Source organism: Buceros rhinoceros, unplaced genomic scaffold (genome assembly GCF_000710305.1).
Source record: "Buceros rhinoceros silvestris isolate BGI_N320 unplaced genomic scaffold, ASM71030v1 scaffold7589, whole genome shotgun sequence".
NCBI lineage: Eukaryota > Metazoa > Chordata > Aves > Bucerotiformes > Bucerotidae > Buceros > Buceros rhinoceros.
In genome coordinates, this window is record NW_010432024.1 from 3,053 (window position 1) to 21,726 (window position 18,674).

General features: G+C 36.8%; 1 protein-coding gene across 1 annotated transcript; it reads right to left on the minus strand.

Annotated features, from left to right (window-relative positions):
• Positions 1-452: 452 nt before the first annotated feature.
• LOC104500023 (sodium/hydrogen exchanger 9-like) lies at positions 453-16,009 on the minus strand. Its single transcript, XM_010143613.1, has 5 exons — positions 15,673-16,009; positions 8,053-8,255; positions 3,922-3,999; positions 3,266-3,342; positions 453-561 (listed from the first exon to the last, which is right to left on the minus strand). Exons 1-5 carry the CDS (start codon positions 15,845-15,847, stop codon positions 453-455), a joined length of 642 nt encoding a protein of 213 aa, XP_010141915.1. The 5' UTR covers positions 15,848-16,009.
• Positions 16,010-18,674: the final 2,665 nt, after the last annotated feature.

Genomic DNA, 18,674 nt, shown 5'->3' on the forward strand with positions numbered 1-18,674 from the left:
ATAGGAGAAGTTCACAATGGGGTGCTTTGTAACTCTCTCAGGCTGAAAGAGCGAAAAAGTAAGCACATGTTTAATCATACCTATTGCACAAAATATTTGTCTACAGCAATGCAATCTAGAAGTACCTCAGAGTTCTGTCCTTTCTTTTGTAAGAACAACTAAAGGCCTTTATCCCTTCTCATCCCTTCTCTCTTAGGACATATTTTTCTTTTCAGACTTATTTTTAGTTCCCATCAGTAAGGATTTTATATCATCTTTCTTCTTCATGCACTCATTATCTCATTCTTATCCTGATGTGTACATTATGCAAACATGCTTCACATTCACAAAAGCCCTGTTCTGAATATATTACTGCTTTCTCTGCAGTGATTTCAGTGGAGGTTGTAGGTTTATATGGAACAGAGTACAATGCTCAGTGCTGCCCAGTGCTGCTCAGTGCTTAGTCCTCCGCCTTAGGTTTCCTTTGGATCTTTGTCTCCGACTATGGACTTGAACTTCGAATTGCTAGGAGGAATTGTTCCTAGTAGGAACTTTCTGTAGTAGATTCTGTCTGCATTTAGTCTGTTTTAGATAAAATAACATGGATACAGGAATGGCACTATTTGGAATATAGGCTAAACTCAATATATTGTTTCTTTAAACAAGCTTATCAAACCTGCTCCGGCAATTTCTATTTGCAAAGGGCAATGACGCATGTCAGAGCTCATAAATCAAATGCATGTTTAAGAGCCTCACTGGGCTAGACAGCCCTACTGCTTTTCTGCAGTCTCACAGAGTTGTTAGCATTTGGTCTACAGAGGGGAGATGTTCAATGACTAGGACAAGTGAGAGAAAGAACAGGAAGGGTCTTAATGAGATCCAGAACCACTGTTACCTCAGTAATCTACTAGCTCGAACTGTTATTAGGATGTAAATCTTTTACTGAATTTATGATTCCAACCTCAGGGCTGATATTAGCCATAAAAATGGGTGTGACAAGAAGCAACTCCAAGAGCTAAGATCATCTGGAGGTGTATATTACTGCAAATAAAGATGGGGGAAAATATGAGTCCAAGCTGTGATCTTCATGGATCTATGAGAAGGCATTCACTGCTCAGGTGACAAGTCAGTGATACTGATATTTCTCTTTCACATGGATAAGTGCGTTTGGAGCTCTGTCACAAGCTGTACAGCCTTACATAGAAATTAATAGAGAGGTTTAAATGTAGGGACTTGAAGAAACTAGGCAGGAAGTTGTTCCGATTGTTGAATTATGTAATTTAATTTTGTGGAAACCTACATGGGTTTGGGTCTTTAAAACTCCATGCCTGTTTACTGGAAAAGAAGGATCCACAAGATCCAGTGCTTTCTGCCTTACATCCTTCTCCAGCGGAAAATGAGCAATAGGAGAGATGAGAGAAAGAGGTGCCATTTCTCAAGAATAGCAAAATTTCAGAAAGAAAAGCAAGATTAAGCTTTTCCTCTCCAGTAAGTGAGACACACAGTACATTGTTTCCTGGAGATACAGATTTGTGTCTGAAATTGAATGTATCCTTTCTCCTTATCCCATAGATGTGCAGAAGTTTTTCTCACCTGAAGAGGAAACACCATATACAGAGCTTACACTCCTTTGGATTTCAGCACAGAAGGTGTTCATACTTTGAATGTTGCTATTCAATGTGGAGTCTAAAATTTCCTCACATTTGGAGTGACCATAGCTTGCACAACATTTAATAGCCACAGTGCCTCGGGTGTGTTATATTACTAAAATACTTGATTAGGAATCTAGGTTGTCAATCTAGGCATAAAGATATAATGACATAACCATAAAACAAGTTTAAACACATTGAACTCTAAGTTGTAGGTCATTCATGTGTTTTACTATTATCAAAACGATGTTAAAGGAGAAAGTTCCATCTCATAATAATGCCAGCAAGGAGGTTATACCTTGATGCAGCACATACATCTTTATTTAAATGTCCATTATAAAGAAAGGGAAAAGACAGAAATAAAAAATTAATTGCTTCTATAATTTGAAAGTGCTGTTCATAGTACAGAATTTTGACCTGTTTAATATTCAAGCACCTTCACAAAACCTGAAGAGTTTCCATAAATCTTTCCACATCATGCAGAGATGTAAACGGTACCTTTCAGAGTTCTACAGCTCAGGACCTCAAGTAAGTCCTACAAGATGCAGTGTGCTTCCTAGTGTAAAATCTGAATACCAGAAAGTTCTGTCACTTTTTCCCATTTTGAGTCTGCACAATGCCAGCAAGAGCAAGGCCTCCCGGCAAGACTTACTCACCTACATGCAGCACTGCTACATCACCTCCACAAACCATATAGACTCATCAAGCTCAGCTGTCTGCACCACTCCGTAGCACAGAAATGCCATGAGACGGCCAACGATGCTAAGGTTAAACTGTGAACAGCGCATTACTTTCCTCAATAAGGCTCTGTGCAGACACAGAGACCCACTCACCGCTGAATGCATTTGTCTGGTCATTTGTTTTCACCCGCGTGGGTGAAATGTTATTTTCCAATAACATGAGAGCTGAAGTGTCTTTGTGGTATTCATAAATATTGTGAAACAGAAGCACTTTTAATATCCAAAAAGATTTTAAAATGGTATATTTAATTTTTATTGAGTTAATCAATTAGAAAAATGAAAGTTTCACACCATGCTAGCCTGGAAATCTATAATCCATTTCTGACTAGCAAACCTTCCCTTTAATTAGGCAGATTTTGAAACAAGATTAGAAACTGTACCCTGAGGATATATGGAAATAAAACAGGAGTTTTTTGCCCCTCTGCTTTTTTCCTTTCCTCTTTTTCTACAGAAGCCATTTAACATATTCAGGTTAAGTTCATACATAGTTCTGGACTGAGACTTTTCATGTGATCTTCAACTAAAAAGTTTCACTTAGCCTTTTGAGATTTGAAGTCCTTCCTTTCCTGTTAGACGTGCTCTCCTCTAGAAGGAATTCTGGTTAGAAGCATGGAATTTCAATCAAGACAATGGTTCTATTTCTCAGGACAGATGGTTAAAGCTACAGGGCGGTAGAAAGCTAACAGACCAAAAATGAGGGACACAATTTCCTGAATGCCCTGGACAGTTCTCACTATCCAAGAGTTTTGCCTTTTCCATCTCAGCATTTCCTGATAAGGAATTACTTTATCTGATACACAAGTTATGAAGTATATTGACCATGCAATTCTTTTTACAGCTTAGATTTTGATTTAAAAAAAATACAAAGGACTAATGGTGACTCCAGCGTTCACTTACCCTATGACAATGCAGGAGATGGCAGTTCCCAAAAAGGCATAGGTTAAAATCGATCCTAAGTTACGAAAAAAATGTCTCTGGGGAGGAAAGTTTGAAAAAAAGTCCTTTGTAATACAGTCAATACAAGAACAGTAAGACCAAGTTGAAAAACTGCATCTAGAAGTTACAATCCATATCTCAAATATAAGATGAAACAATATAGGCTACATCAGTTATTTTGAAAAATACAATTTAAGATGATTAAATTTTTGCTATCAAAATTTCCTATTTTATGTATCTGGCCAAATGGTTCTGGATGATAAAATACCAAAAGGAGCAAACAGTATCATAACCCGATCCCTTGAACAAAGAAAGTCCTGATCATGAAGTATGTAAAGCAGATAGGCTGCTGCCTGCAATGCTGTGAGTGTCACCAGATTTGAAGAGGTCTCTCCTGAAAACTGGAATGGCCAAGTGTTATCAACCGCACAATCAAATCTGCACAGATGCAGAAAGGGAGCAGAATGAGGTCCATGCATCTTTCATTTTCTTGCATTCCTGTCAAGTTCTTCCCACACAATATAATTCTTAACTGACTGTTCTCTGTCGCTGGCCTGTTAGATCTACAAAGCAGCGATCACATTCAGTTGCTTTTGTAATATGAGAGAGACACATACCTTCTTTAAAATATATCCAGCATGAAATATAATGGGTGGCAGCAAAATATTGAAGAAGATGGAAGGATCAAATGTCATCTGCCAGAAAGGACAAAACAGAGTGTATAGACAAATTAAGTGGCATTTAATTTTACAGGATAGGTTTTAATTGTAACATCTTATCGGGATTAATCTCAGGATCAGCTACAATGTTATTCTGATTTGTTTTCTTACAAGTATTAATGTGTAGTTCCTTACTGCTTATATATGTAGAATACTACCTGAAAAGTATTCCTTAAATAAAGAAGTCAGTCATGCACTATTTTACAGGGAACACACACAAACAGTGTTACCTGCAATAGTATTTACACTACCAGACATCCCACTTGACAGTCTCATGGCTTAATTCCTGGACTTCCTCTTCAGTTTCAGGAAAGACAAATCATTAGTGTTGCGCCTCAATTCCCCATGTACAGAATGGTGATAAAAGAAAGGGCATACACTACAAACCCCACATAATGTTTCCTTTGAAGCATATCTGTTTAGGCACAGGTAGAGGTTGCTAATGTTTCTTAATGAACCACTGGCTGAATGTGCATTCTTGAACTACCGCACATGAAAATTGTGCACACTCTGACCACCTTCATTGCTTCACTTCAAAATAACTTAAAAGTGATCAAAAATAAAATATATTTAATCTCAATTTTTCAGCAGGCAAGGAACATACCTATGGCTAGATAACGTAGCCCAGATTTGACATAACTCATTAAACTATAATTGGAAAATCAGTTGTTCTAACCTGCCAACACAGGTTCCTATCATTCAAAAGTTTCTCAGTAAATCTGCAGAGCGCTTCTGTAACATCATTTCCATTGTAACACATCTTGTAACCCAGTCAATCAGTTTTGGCCTGACTGCAACAAGACAAACTCTAGGCTCCACAGGAACTATCTATTTCTACTTTCTAGAAAAATGTAAGTTTAGTAAAGCACAAATTGTCCATTTTGGTGAAAGGACTGCCTACACAGATGTGAAACCACAAATGGCCTAAGCCCTTTCTTCTAGATTTCAATTCGAGGGTTTTGTGATGACCTTAATTATTAGCAGCTCAAGTAATTTACCAGTAACATCCTCAGTTCCTTGCTGTTTTTTCTATTTCTATATGTGCTGACATTGTAAGTTATGTTGTCATGGCAATGAAACTGTAATTTGCTTCTGCAGACGGTTATCTATATGCTACTGAAGGTGCAACATATCACTGTGCTATGAAATCGGAGAGGTGCTGATGCTGTCCTATTGCCTGCATATCTTGTACCTGTTTCATAGGAAAAGGGGTTTCCCTATATCCTCAGTAAGCTAAGGACTAGATTCAGCCATTCTGCAAAGACTAACTGGGTTTCCTACAAAGACATAGCTAAGGTGCTATATATTTTCAGAATGGAAGGTGTGCTGCTGGTTCCTGTTCTGAGCCACCGGCTGGCACAGCAGCAGATATCACTTCACACGCTGATAAGCAGTTTGTTACACTCAAACGCCTGTGTCACGTCCACTCCATTCACGAGAAACATACATTTTTGTTTCTACAACAGCCAGAAACAGTTCATACAATAAAAAAATTTAAAGTAATGCTAGAATGAGGACGATGTTAGGCAAGGCAAGAAGTTTTTATTTGAGCTGTTGTCAGTATACTGTTCACATTTGCTTTCAACTTCAGGCACAGAGACCAACTTTCAATGAAATAGAATCCTGTTTAAAACCACAGCATTGCTGGAGAAAAAAAAATATTTTAATTAGCCTGTTTACTGTTTACTGTTCTGTCAGTGGGCTACATTACACCAATACTTCTAAAAGAGAGAGCATGTAATTAACACAAATTCTTGCAGCTCCTTTGTTTGCATAAAGTGATATTTTAAGGCTACAGTACTGTAGATGAAATATTAAGCTTCAAAAAGAGTAAGCAATTACTCTAAGTTACTTCTGTCTTCTTCCTAGCTTGATTTGATAAACAGGAAGTGAGAACTCAGCCTTTTTTTCCATTCTGCTTACTTTGAATTATAAAGTCGAAAAAAACTAGCTGGCAAATATTGTGCCAGCAACTTTAGCTATTCTGGTAGTTTAACTGGAAACATGATAGAAAAAGGATTTTCTTCAGTTATGAACTAACAGCTTCAAATGTTAATTTTTTAATTACTTCAGCAAACACATACAAATATTTTTTTTCCATAGGCACAAGAAATCCTGACTGCATGTTTTATTATCCAAAACTAAATTCTGAAGAATACACATTTGTAAGTCACGGCACAGTCTATTCTTTCTGATAAAAGCACTTAGTAAACTTTTATACTGAGGTCAAAAGAGAATTACAGTTGTACAAAAACCAGAGCATGGTGACATCATGTTTTCTGGTTTCTGTGTTAGTGCTTTTGCCAGTCAGGAAGGCTGCCAGGCATTGCAATTGTCTCCTAAATACTGTTGAATTCCTCCCACTTTTCTTTTTTACTTATTTCCTTTTTGAGAGGGCATTTGTCAGATAATTTTAAAGAAAAGAGGAGTGAAATTGTGCACACTTTGACCACCTTCATTGCTTTGCTTCGAAATAACTTAAAAGTGATCAAAAATAAAATATATTTTATCTCAATTTTTCAGCAGGCAAGGAACATACCTATGGCTAGATAACGTAGCCCAGATTTGACATAACTCATTAAACTATAATTGGAAAATCAGTTGTTCTAACCTGCCAACACAGGTTCCTATCATTCAAAAGTTTCTCAGTAAATCTGCAGAGCGCTTCTGTAACATCATTTCCATTGTAACACATCTTGTAACCCAGTCAATCAGTTTTGGCCTGACTGCAACAAGACAAACTCTAAGCTCCACAGGAACTATCTATTTCTACTTCCTAGAAAAATATAAGTTTAGTAAAGCACAGATTGTCCATTTTGGTGAAAGGACTGCCTACACAGATGTGAAACCACAAATGGCCTAAGCCCTTTCTTCTAGATTTCAATTTGAGGGTTTTGTGATGACCTCAGCCAGGCAGGCTGAGACTTCTCCAGTAATACAGAGAAACCCACAATTCCCAGTTGATACTTTTAAGAATTTTCCAGCAATGTGAGATTATAGGAAGAAGATTGGGCAGTCCCTTGTAAGGGCAACAGAAACTTCTGTGGGAGTTAGTGCTCCTCCTTCATCAGTCAGCTTCAGTATACCAAGTTTGATGATGACGTTCAAATGCTTGGAAAAAAGCAAAATAATATATTGCAATATATTGTAATGTAAATGTAATGTAAAATGCAATGTTGTGTTAAAAAAACCCCAGTGGTAAGGTCTTAGAAGCTTCATGTGAATATGTGATGTATTTGAGCATAAAATCCGGGTTTTAAGAAGTGCCTCTGCACCTATGTGTTCTTTAAATTGCTGCCATTTCTAAAGAAAGTGAACATTGCCAGAAGTAAATATTGCAAGGGTGGAGAAAGAATTAAACAAAGAATTTAACAAAGTAAAGTAATTTTATTGTTATATAGTGTTAAACAGAAAAGACCATGACATTGTAAAAGACTCTGCAAATGTCCTCCCACAGTTCCCTTTTTGCTGTGTTCCCAGGCTTGAGGACAGCCAAATCCCCGTTAGCACCACTGCAGTGACTGAATGTATGAGAAGGCTGTAATGCACTGAAGCATTATAAAAACCCCCACTTATCTGTGGGAGTTTACACATCTACAAGTTTATATTTTGTAAAATGTTTAGAGTTACCTCTGCTGTATACAGGAGATAAATTTCCCTTGCATTACGCTTCCAGAGGAAGTCACTTTTAAGACAGAGATATTGGTGGGGTTTACAAAGTTTTGGTGGCAATGAATCCAAGGTAACAGCTGCATCTGTAAGTGAACTCAGTGTCTGCAGGAGGTGGGACTGTTAGCTAAAAGAGTTCAGGCAACTATTCTGCAAGCGTACATCTGGTTGTACGTCAAATGATGGTCAGGTTTCTACCACATCTTATTTCCTCCCCTATTCTCCTTCCTCACTTACCCTTCTCACCCTAAATTTAGAATAGCTTCTCTCTCTGTGTCACATTTTAGTTTGAAACTCGTTTTTCTCTCTCAAAGGTGTAAACAAAAGAAATATCTTACTCAAAAATAAGATAGGTTTTACCTTTTGAAGCATTGCATTGCCCTGGTGACCATTGACATTGTGGTGGCTGATCTCTCTTTTGTATTGATATTCATAGATCTGATTTGTTATGTTAATAAGTAGAGTGGATGGCCCAGATTTCAGTTCTTCACATTCATAAACAGTCCCACTTTCAACATCTGATGCTTTTGTTGCATAACGTATAATTAATCCCATTACAAGACCTGGAGAGTGAAAAAAAAAAAAACCACAAAACAAAACCAAAATGATTCAGGTACTTTTAAGTATCTGATGCTACACAATTATTGATTTGGAGAAAACTGAACTCTGTTAAAGCTAGGACATCACCTTCTCAGCGTTTTCACTTTCACAGAGGTACATCTCATTCAATACTTCATGGATGACGATAAAATATTCTTCCAAAATGGTCATTTCATTAGAAACCGATGTTAGTCTGGCATATGTTCAGCTGTACTCCTATTTTTGTGATCCAGTTGCTGGAATCAGACTGCTGTAGTTACATAATAATGCAACGGAGTTGCTCATCCACTGCATTTTCAATAGATATTCAGAGAAGGTGGATACCTGCATAACTAATGTGTTGTAGTGGGCATATAAAAATCAGCTGTGCTTTTGGAGATTTCTCACAAGTCATTCGTGGATGCAAAAATCTATCAGTATCCTCAGACACATTCTGCTTTCTGTAGAAGACTGTGTGTATTTTGGAACTATAACCACGGAAAACTAAAAGCAGGAAGAAGAAAATGAAGATTAAGACTGGGATTGATTCAATTATGTACAATTTAGGACTCTTATCTCAGACAAACATTTTGGCTTCCTTTACAGTTAACAGAAAGGAAAATGTAGTTCCACAATCATCCTCTTGAAGGTACACTTCTTTCCCTGGCTCTGGTGGGAGCTTGCATGATTACCTCAGGAGAGGCAACTAATATTTAGCTAGATAACATTACTGAGATTATTTCCACCCTTAGGAGCTTCAGTTTGGTTTTGAATTTAATTTCCATGCTTCTTTTATATCCTATGTCTTTTAATATATAGTATATGTATAGTATATGATGAACAGTTTTACAGTTATTAATTATAAATACATTCATAAAATGCTAAGAGTACTCAGACTAAATATTGATAGAAGACATCTAGACATACAGATAGAATAGCCAATAAGCATCTGAAAAATATGATGTTAAAGGTTATCAGTAATGAGATGCCATGGTGGTAAAAATGGTATTTAGAGGTAAATAGCATGTCTTGTTTGTTATTGTCACATTTGTTATTGTCACATTTTCCTGTAACAGAGACTCCCTGAAATGCAGATTTCCAGTATAAATGTACGGCAAGTTTGTAGCTTCCTGGACTGATGCAACAACAGAGCAACAGCTGCATTGCTTGTTTAGTACCCATACACATATGTTTGGTGTGTATCTATTGTTTAGTATGGTTGGTTTCTTTAAATGGTGGAGGACTTAGAGAAGCAGTAGAAAGTCACGAGGACATTTTCTTAAGTTATAAAGCATTTGTGCAATAAATCAGATAATGAATCCACCTGTAGTAAAAGACAGAATTCCTCAAAATTTTAGGGGAAAGCACATATGGGAAAAGGGAAGCAAGCGCTGTTTGTGCTACTATGAGATATGACTTCTACAGTGATCAGCCTCAGGTGCCCAAAATAATGAGTCAGAACCCAGGAAACCACCAATTAGTTTAAAGAATCGGGGGTTTCATCTTATTTTTATTAAATTTCCTCTAGAAAAATTCAATTTCAAATAAATTAAAAATTTAACTTCATTTGATGCTTGGTCAAGAACTCAGTGTTTCTTTCTCATTCTCTGGAACAGAAAACTTTCAGTTTTTCCTTTACCATTTTTGTTCCTGTCACCCAATGTTTTAAACGTTGGGCTCTGATGCCCTTCTGGTATCAGGTATTATGTAGACTTAATCAGCTCAGGTAACAGAAATATTTTGTAGAAGTCCACCAACGACAGTGCAAGGACACTAGCAGAGAAAGACTATTCAAGAACAGGAATGTTTGGCAAAATGCTTTGCTAGAATCAGCATCAAGTCACAAGATAGCATAAGTCTCCAACAGTCAGGAGAAAGAAGAGTTTTGTAAGATGAACGTGCAGTTAAAACCTGTTCAACCACGCCAGTGCCTCCTCTTTCATTTCCCTTTTCTTTCCTTCTGCATTTTCTCTGTCTGATTACCAAATTTCCCTGTATGTCCCATATTATCTTTCCCAGATACGATTCTTCTGTGCTAGCCCAACTTGCCTTGCTGCACTTCCTGGTCTCAAAACACTTACCTGGTCATTTACAGCATCTGTCATATTAACCTCCCTTTTCTGGATAGTTTTACCACATCCTCACAGTATGTCTTCCAAAAGTATGTAGGAGAGTAATCTTTTTTTCTACGAGCCTCGTTTATGTTACAATGGCAACAGTGAGCATCATGCTTATTTGTACAATTAGCAGTCTTCACAGTGCATAGAGAGGACAAGATTTAAAGGAACTAGCGCCATTTTTAATTGAGAGCAAAAATCATGAAGAGCTAAAAACATGAAAGTGATCTAAAAATAAGAGTTTAAATCCTGCTATTAAGGATTCTTCTTCTGATTTATTTTTTAGCCTTTGAAGCTTAGCTGTTTACGTGCCTTGTACACATAACAATTTTCAGAAGAGCAACATGGAACTGCTCAAGGGAGTGAGCCTTCTCTCGCCCTCAGCCTTCACTGACACTGCCTCCACTGTCTCGATTGTACAGCCAGGTGGGTTACTGTGTCCTAAAGCGTCCTGAGAGTCCTAGTATTTGTGTTACATTGCCTATTACGGCATACACTTCGAATCAAATTCTGTTTGATTGTTTTAAAAATGAAAACACTTTCTCAGTTAGTCACACAATTGCATTGAATTGTTCAAGGGCAAATTATTTCACCCTGTAGTGTCAGTCTTAGGCTAGGAGCAGAGGACTGTTCTTATTCTGTGTTCTGAGAAGATATGTTATTTTCAGTTGAGTATCAAACTGCCTCTGTAGGAATTTTCTGGGATAGAAACAAATGCAACTATTGTAGATCCTAGTTCTGCAAGGCAGCTCTTGAGTAGAACTATATCCATTTGCAGAAAAGGAGTATTTTAAAAATATAACAGTAGCATTAGAGAAATAAAGATCACCAGTGACTGAGACTTACAATTGGAATTCAAGTTTGCCTTTTGGGTTTTCTTTAACCAGCTTTAGATTTTATCCTCTGATGGAGCATGTTTATTTAAATGCAGGATTAAAACAGAACATAGTATAACTAAAATTACAGATTTAAAAAAAAAAACTCAGTTGTCCTTTGAAGATCCTGCAGCAGAATCTCACTCTAACTAGAGCTCAGTCATGTTGCAACTGAAAGCAGTGCAGGTTTCCCAGCTTCTTCAGGATAAAATCCTTAAAAATAGATGAGACTATTGGAAGGGATTACTTAATTCACTCATTCCAAACTCCTGAGCCTTCCCCAGAATTTTAACTAGTCAGCTGTTAAACGTCTTCCTTAATAATGACACTCAGGGATGCAGTTTTAGTCATTATTGCTTTTCCCAACTATTTTAGAATTTCTTCCAAATTTCTTCATTTGCCTCAGGAACGCTATTCCTCTCTTCACCTACTGACTACAAAATGTCCATTTCTGCCTTGATTGTGATTTTCCTATGCTTTCCTCCGAATTCTAACAATCTTTCTTCATTACGAATGTTGTAGTGATGAAGACAATGAAATAGTCTTTGGAGGGCTAGAGATTCCTCTTTGTGGGACTTGTAACAGCCATTGCTGCCTTTGAGAATTAGGGGTACTCAGAACACACAATTGGAAACTAGAGTTATTTCACACAAGAGGCATAATTGATTTAGGACATGTAAGAATCATATTGACTAATGATGAGAAAACTCCACCAAAGTCGAATCAAGAACTCTGATTGTGCCTCAATTCCAAACATGCTGCATCGCATCCTCAGAAGTGGCTGAGGAACCGCTGCTGTGAGTCAGCTTTCCCATGCATACCTGTGAAGAGCTGAACAAATGCAGGGAGGAAAAACAAACAAAGAGTCCTAGACCTCAAATCCCACCTCTCCAACACCCTCAAAACTTCAGGAAGCATCTCTGACCACTACAACACAAAGTCATTTCTTGTGACTGCTAGTATGACTGTGTTCTGTCATTCACCCTTTTTATGTTTTCCTTCCAGTCTGATCAACTAGTCCCACATAGCACAACTTTGAAGGCAGGTACATGTTCAGCTGGTCTCACCTCCACCCTAATGGGTCTCAGACATCCTGTAGGGGTGTCAACTATTCAAGCTGAGAACAATTTCAACAGAAGTTGCTAATTAACCTAGCAGATAAAAGGCACAGATTGTATTGGTGGGTTTGTGGTGGGTGGGTTGGTTGGTTTGTTAATTAGTTTCTTACTTTTTTTTTTTTAAAGTTTAATTCCAGCTACCTACCTGCAGGAGTGCCTTAGCCACTTAATCAGAGATGGCACCTGTATATGGCTCTGATACCTAAGTTCTGGGAAGGACGAGAAATTTGCATACTTACACCCAATTTCCTATTGGGCTATCTCTTGGCTATTGCCCCACTAACGTAGAGAGCCATGACTTATGTATTACATGGGGAATTTGGCACCTAATGTTTTATGCCTGGGGTATCTAAAGTTACCAGGCCCTGTAGGAGCTGGCTAATAGGCATTTAAGTCTTTTATTGTTTGGTTGTCTATTGTCTAGTACTAAGAGGCCATCTTCTGGGGTCTGCCTCTAAAAGAGAGGTCACTTACTCATATCCGAGAGAAGTGGCAGTCTTCATTACTGCTTGTGTATATAATCTACCACAGTAATTCTGACTATGCTGTTGTTTTTTAAGTTTCTAAGTGGACATTTTTCCAGTATGGCCTTTTTTTTTTTGCTAGAACTATTCGGCCTAAGCCTGCATTTTCCTACAAAGCTGTTGCAACCCACCCCCCAAACCAACCAAATGAAAAAAGAAATCAACCCCAAAACAACCCTTTTATTTTTTCTATACTTTAAATAGATCTTTCTATCAGGCTGTTTCTACTGCTTACTTTGTAGCTGTTCAGCACTTTGCAATAAAACTTCTTCCTGTTTTTATATTTTTGTGGCTTTTTTCTTTTTTTTTCTCCTGGTCTTCCTCATATTTCAGTTTCTCTATCCTTTCCACTGCTATACCCCTAATGGCACACTGTCTTAATAAGGATTACAGACCCACCTATCATACCATGGGACACAGTCTTCAGATAAATGGCCATATACTTCTATCACTTGAAGGAACATCACTGGTTTCTTGTGCTGTTACTCACATATCTATCAAATAGCTCAATGGGTTGGAGTAAAGCAAACTGCAGGGCAGAGACTTTTGGTTTGTATGAAACACGTATAAACCAGAATTGTTCTGATAATGAAGGCAAAAAATAAGTGAGGGCAGGGCAGGATTTACTGTCAGTGCTTGGTGCTATGAAGATTTTCTCCCAAAGTTGCTGCCTATTGATCTGACACATCTATAACGACCTCTGAAATTCCACTTTCTTTTTGTTACTGCTATTCCACAATCCTAAAGATACCTAAACCCATATCCAAAATTTCTAAGGATAAAAAGAACATAATCAGAAATCATTTTTGGATCCTATGAATAAGCTTTCTTCCCTGTTTGAATGTTGCCACAAATAATGCAAGACTAAATAGATATTTACAATCATGCAGAATGTTTCCTTTTGTTCCTGAATGTTTTAATAATTCAAACACTCTGTCCTGTTGGAGTCCTCATCTCTTAACTGGTCAAAAGACTATAATGAGCTGGTTATCCTCATGATGTGCAGATTGTTCTGGGTAGGCAGCATAAGAGAACGAAAAGACAGCTAAAACTCTAATTAAATACTGATTTATTTGTGTAATTTCCCCATATTTCATTTCTATTTTGATAGGTTTTTGTCTAAATCTTGTGTCAGCCACACATGGGAAATAGCACAACAGTGTAAAGGAAGGTACTACAGAAAAGTCACCCATGTAATTAAAAAAACATTTTTGTAACTTACAAGTTGATGATAAAGAATATATTGCTCAGTATTTAATGATTTTCCTTTTAGGTGATGCTAACAGAAATGCAACAAGCAAATGCATTCTCAGTGATGCTATGTAGCTTGTACTCTGTAAATCTGTTAAACACCAATCTAGGTGATGTCTAATGATAAAACCTATTGCATTTCAATAAGTATCATGTGATGTGTATTTCAGCCTCAACTGATTCAGTCGAAGTGTGTTTTCTTTGTGCAATAGACTTCAAGATTAGAAAAAGAGCATATTATCAACTAAAGTATTTTCCATAACTTGAAAATAAATTCAAAAGAACCCACAGAGCCTGGTAGGGGCTCAGTGACCGGCTTTATACAAAAGTTTACTTGCTTTCTTTTTTCTTCTTTTCTCTTGCTTTTTTTTTCTAAGTATCAAGTCACTAGTGAAGATAGTGATCCAAGAAGATGAAGTAGCCTGTGTTCTTGAAATTTTAGAGTTACTTTGTCTAATGAAATTGTTTGAAAGGGATACAAGGAAGATTATGTTCTTCAGCTGCAGTCCTCCTATGGAACTGAGATCATGTTAAAATGCTTGATATAGAAAGAGCAAATGAAGCTTTTGTCTCAAAATATAAGGGTCAGCTGCCTTTTCTGTTGCAGGATGGCAACTGAACTTCCACTGAGTTTTTACATGCGGTATGCCATGATAAATATTCTTTAGAATATGCAATCTTAACAAACCCAGTTTTGGATATTACACTGCTGGAGTATGTGATGTGCATAAAATGAGTCTGAGTCAAAGCAGGCTGTTATTTAGATACAAAACAACTGAGATCTTGATTTTTATCTTCTTTTTTGACAATGTTACCCTCCTATATGTGTTTTAGGGTAACAGAAATGGCAGTCACACACTTCTCTCAAAGCAAAACAACAGTAAGAAAGAACCAAAAGAGATATCATTATACATGGAAATGTACACCATCAAACTAGTGAGTACTTTATCAGTGGATAATGCAGAAGGTTCTACATGGAAGTGATACACAATATTGTAAAACTTCATAAAAAACGATTAGAATGAGACTGGCAATCTGAAATTACAGTACAATGACAACATTCAGAGAAGTCTTGAAAGAAGCATTCTTCATAGTGTGTTTTTTCAAAAGCACGGAATCAGAATAAAAATCTCGATCATTTAAACTTTATTAGGCAACACAGCTGTATCCACAAGGCAAATAAACAACTTAAATAACCTCTTTCACTGAGGGCATTTCACTAATTTTGAAAACAGTAAACTCCTGAAGTTTCATGCAGCGCCTGTCTGCCCGTAGACAAACATAATGTGCACACCATGATGATAACCAGCTCATGACAACCGCTCCCTTAACAAGTCAGCCTCTAGCTTCTTCATGAGAGGTGCTGCTGTGTTATTACTATTTTACTGTACATTTATGAGGCTGATGGCATTTCATTTAGCACATTTTCTAAGCTTTGTCAGCACTTGATATCAAGTGTCTGATTATAAGTATGTGACTAGTCCCACGTTAAGCTAGCACTTGAATTTATACTCACCATAAAGCATAGCTCCTCCAGTTTCATGCAGAAAGCGGAATCGATGCTTTTTAAACAACCAAATTGTTAATATTGTAAGAATGAGCAGAAAGTTAAAGACCAGCAGCTCCACAGCTCCCTGATGATAAAACTGATCTTCATCTTTTGCTGATACATGTTTCTTCAACTTCTCCATTTCATTTCCTTTATGGAAAATATGTTCGAAATAAAAATAAAAAAAATAACAACAAGGAAAATGTTATCACCTTTGGTACAAAAAGTCCAGATATACAGAAATTCACAGTAAGCACATTTCTTTCATTTGCAGCCTCATGGTAAAGTGCCCCAGCTCAGAATTCATCTGGATTCTTGTTACAGCTTCCTGTTTCTCTCTTAAAGCTGCCCTGTCTCATTTTTTACATTACAGTTACATTGCTGGATTGCGCTTGCTCCAGATGTGGATGCACAAATCACCTCCTAGGCTCAGACTCTGCACTTTTGAAAATTCTGTTGTAAAATTTAGTCTGTGATCATAATGTCTGTTCCTGTAGTTTACAGCATAATCTGAATTCTAAAAAATCATATTTTGCCTTGATAGTTTAAGATGGAAAAAATTATGTTAAAAGAATGGCATAGCAACCTTCACTACATTTTGGAAGCTTAAAGGTCTCTGCTCTTTCCCATTTTTAAATGTAAGCGACATAGAATAAAGGTAGCACTTTACTACGGTGCAAAGACAGAAGGAGAAAACAAAACAATGAACAAGGATTTCAAGATTTAGGCCTTGAACTTGTATTGATTCTGCAGAAACGCTGAGAGATGTCTGTAAAAGCAAGGGTCCAATCAGCTAGAATTCAAAGCACTTTAAAAACCCTATCAAACTGAAGAAAATGCAGTGGAATTTACTTTCCATCATTTCTGCTGTTTGCATGTTTTCATTTACATCACTCAGTTAAGCCAGGAAAACAGTAGAAGTTGTCTTACTACTTACAGCTAATAGTGATAGCAGCTTTTCTGTCTGCAATACATGTACGATGCTGGAGAATTCCAAATAAACTCATCTTCAGCAGAAAAAAAAATCCCAAACTAACCCAATTCTGCTTCTCATTAAAAAAGGACTACCTTCTAATTACTTTTTTGTCACAATCTGATACAATTTATTGTTTAAAAACATTCTGTGCTGAACTGTTCTGTAGAGAATCCATGCAAAGTGAAGTATTTGTTAATTAGAAATACTTAGACATCCATACTCTCAGCAATTTCAGGGCTGTGGCTCATGTATGAGTGTTCCCAAGGAGGCACTGTTGCTTCAATCTACTATTTAAAATAATTTTTGCTTGGTAAACAATGAGTTCTGTCCTTTGTATAAAGTAATTTAATCACATAAGTTTTCAATTTTTTCTTTCACTTTGTGTGAAAAGCAGTGTCCCAGTTCTTTTTTAATTCATGCTTTTTCTTTGCTTACCAGATTTTTTTTTCAGTCTTTGTCACTGGTTTTAATCTGTCCTCTCCACTATTTCCCTATCTACTCTCCTTTGTTTTTCTCTCATTTTCTCTTTGTTGTTTTCCCTGATAATTTGCAAACATAGTCAAGATTATTTGAAACTGCATTTCTTAATTGATTGTAGTCTCCGTGAGATGAAAAGTTGGCAAAAACCAGCTGATACTTCCAAAATTAATGAACCATACAACTCAGTTTCAAGTAAGGATAAAACTTTGACGTTAATCTGTATTTTTTGAGAATTATTCACTACGGTATTTTGAACGACAGAATAATGTATTAGATAATAAAGAAGAAAAATAAAAATTAAGACTTGATTTGGATATCATATTCACAGTTTGGAAATGACAGTGATCTTAATGCTGTGAGACTGATTATCCATCTCCAGTGTGGAAGTATCAAAACCAAAATAAAAAAAGTTTGAAAATAAACCACATTCCATATCTATCACCATGCTACCCTTGTAAAATGGGTGATTTGCAGGTGCTTATAATAAAATCAGTGGAAAGGAACTTAGAAAACAGTGAAAGGCGGTCATTTTATACTGAGAATCTCAGTGACCACACTAACCACCTCAGACTTGGGAGACCGGTTCCCTTTTCTGTTTGAATTTACCTGAACCTGTATTTTTTACCTGATAATCAGGAGTTCCTCAGCCTTGCTGCAAGAGCAGCTGCAGCATGAAATATCTGAAACATGTTAAGTTTTAATTTCCCAAAGCTGCATTTCCCCTTTTGTGAAACAGGATTATAACTCTGCCTTATCTCGCAAGATAATCTGATGCATGTTTATGAAACAATCACACACTATAGCAATTTGCACCATGCCAGAGCTTAAAACAATTAATTCTAGATTTGGCAACGTGACCAGATAAACTGTTTGATTCTTGCTTTCCTTGTTCTCATATGTTTTCAGTAGTATCCAGGCCCTTCAGCAATTTCCTCTCCTAACTGGAGTAAATTCTCTCTGAGTTTTGGTTGGTTTGCAGGTCAGACAGAACAACAATGTTTTGCAGCAGCTGCATCATATTTACAATATTGATAACCAATGATAAATCAAAAAGGAAGGGATCTGGATAAAATAAAAAGTTATGTTTAGGTTTTCATGTGAATGAAGAAAGTTTTCACAGGGAACATATTCTGAACGTTATTTAACAGGCCAAAGACAGAGCCAAAATAAGTTAGTGTCTGTTGGAATGTTGTATGACAAGTAATTCTCATAATACCATGCTCTTACTACAAATAATATTTGCTTCATCTCCTCAGCATGTCATTTTTAAGAAGAGGTAGTAGTCTTGCTCATTTTCTATGTTTACCTTATCAACTCTACTTTATGTATTTCACAGAATGATAATCCTTTCCTCCCTTAGCTTGGTAGATGTAGAAGTCTGCTCTTACAGAAACTATCAGGATTGAACAGAAAACAAGAGGAGTCTTGTAAATCAGTAGTGATTCTCATCTTGGAAAACAAAAAGTCAGAAAAGGAACACAGTGTGTAAAAATTGTAATTATTTATAGTAATT

Bases quoted from the DNA above. Each gene is read 5' to 3' on its own strand.
- LOC104500023 (XM_010143613.1), bottom strand. From the start codon at position 15,847: ATGGAGAAGTTGAAGAAACATGTATCAGCAAAAGATGAAGATCAGTTT. The intron at 3,343-3,921 runs GTATGTGTCTCT...TTTCCTCCCCAG, and splicing joins CTGGATATATTTTAAAGAAG to AGACATTTTTTTCGTAACTT. The intron at 562-3,265 runs GTAAGTGAACGC...TATCTAAAACAG, and splicing joins ATCTCCTGCATTGTCATAGG to ACTAAATGCAGACAGAATCT.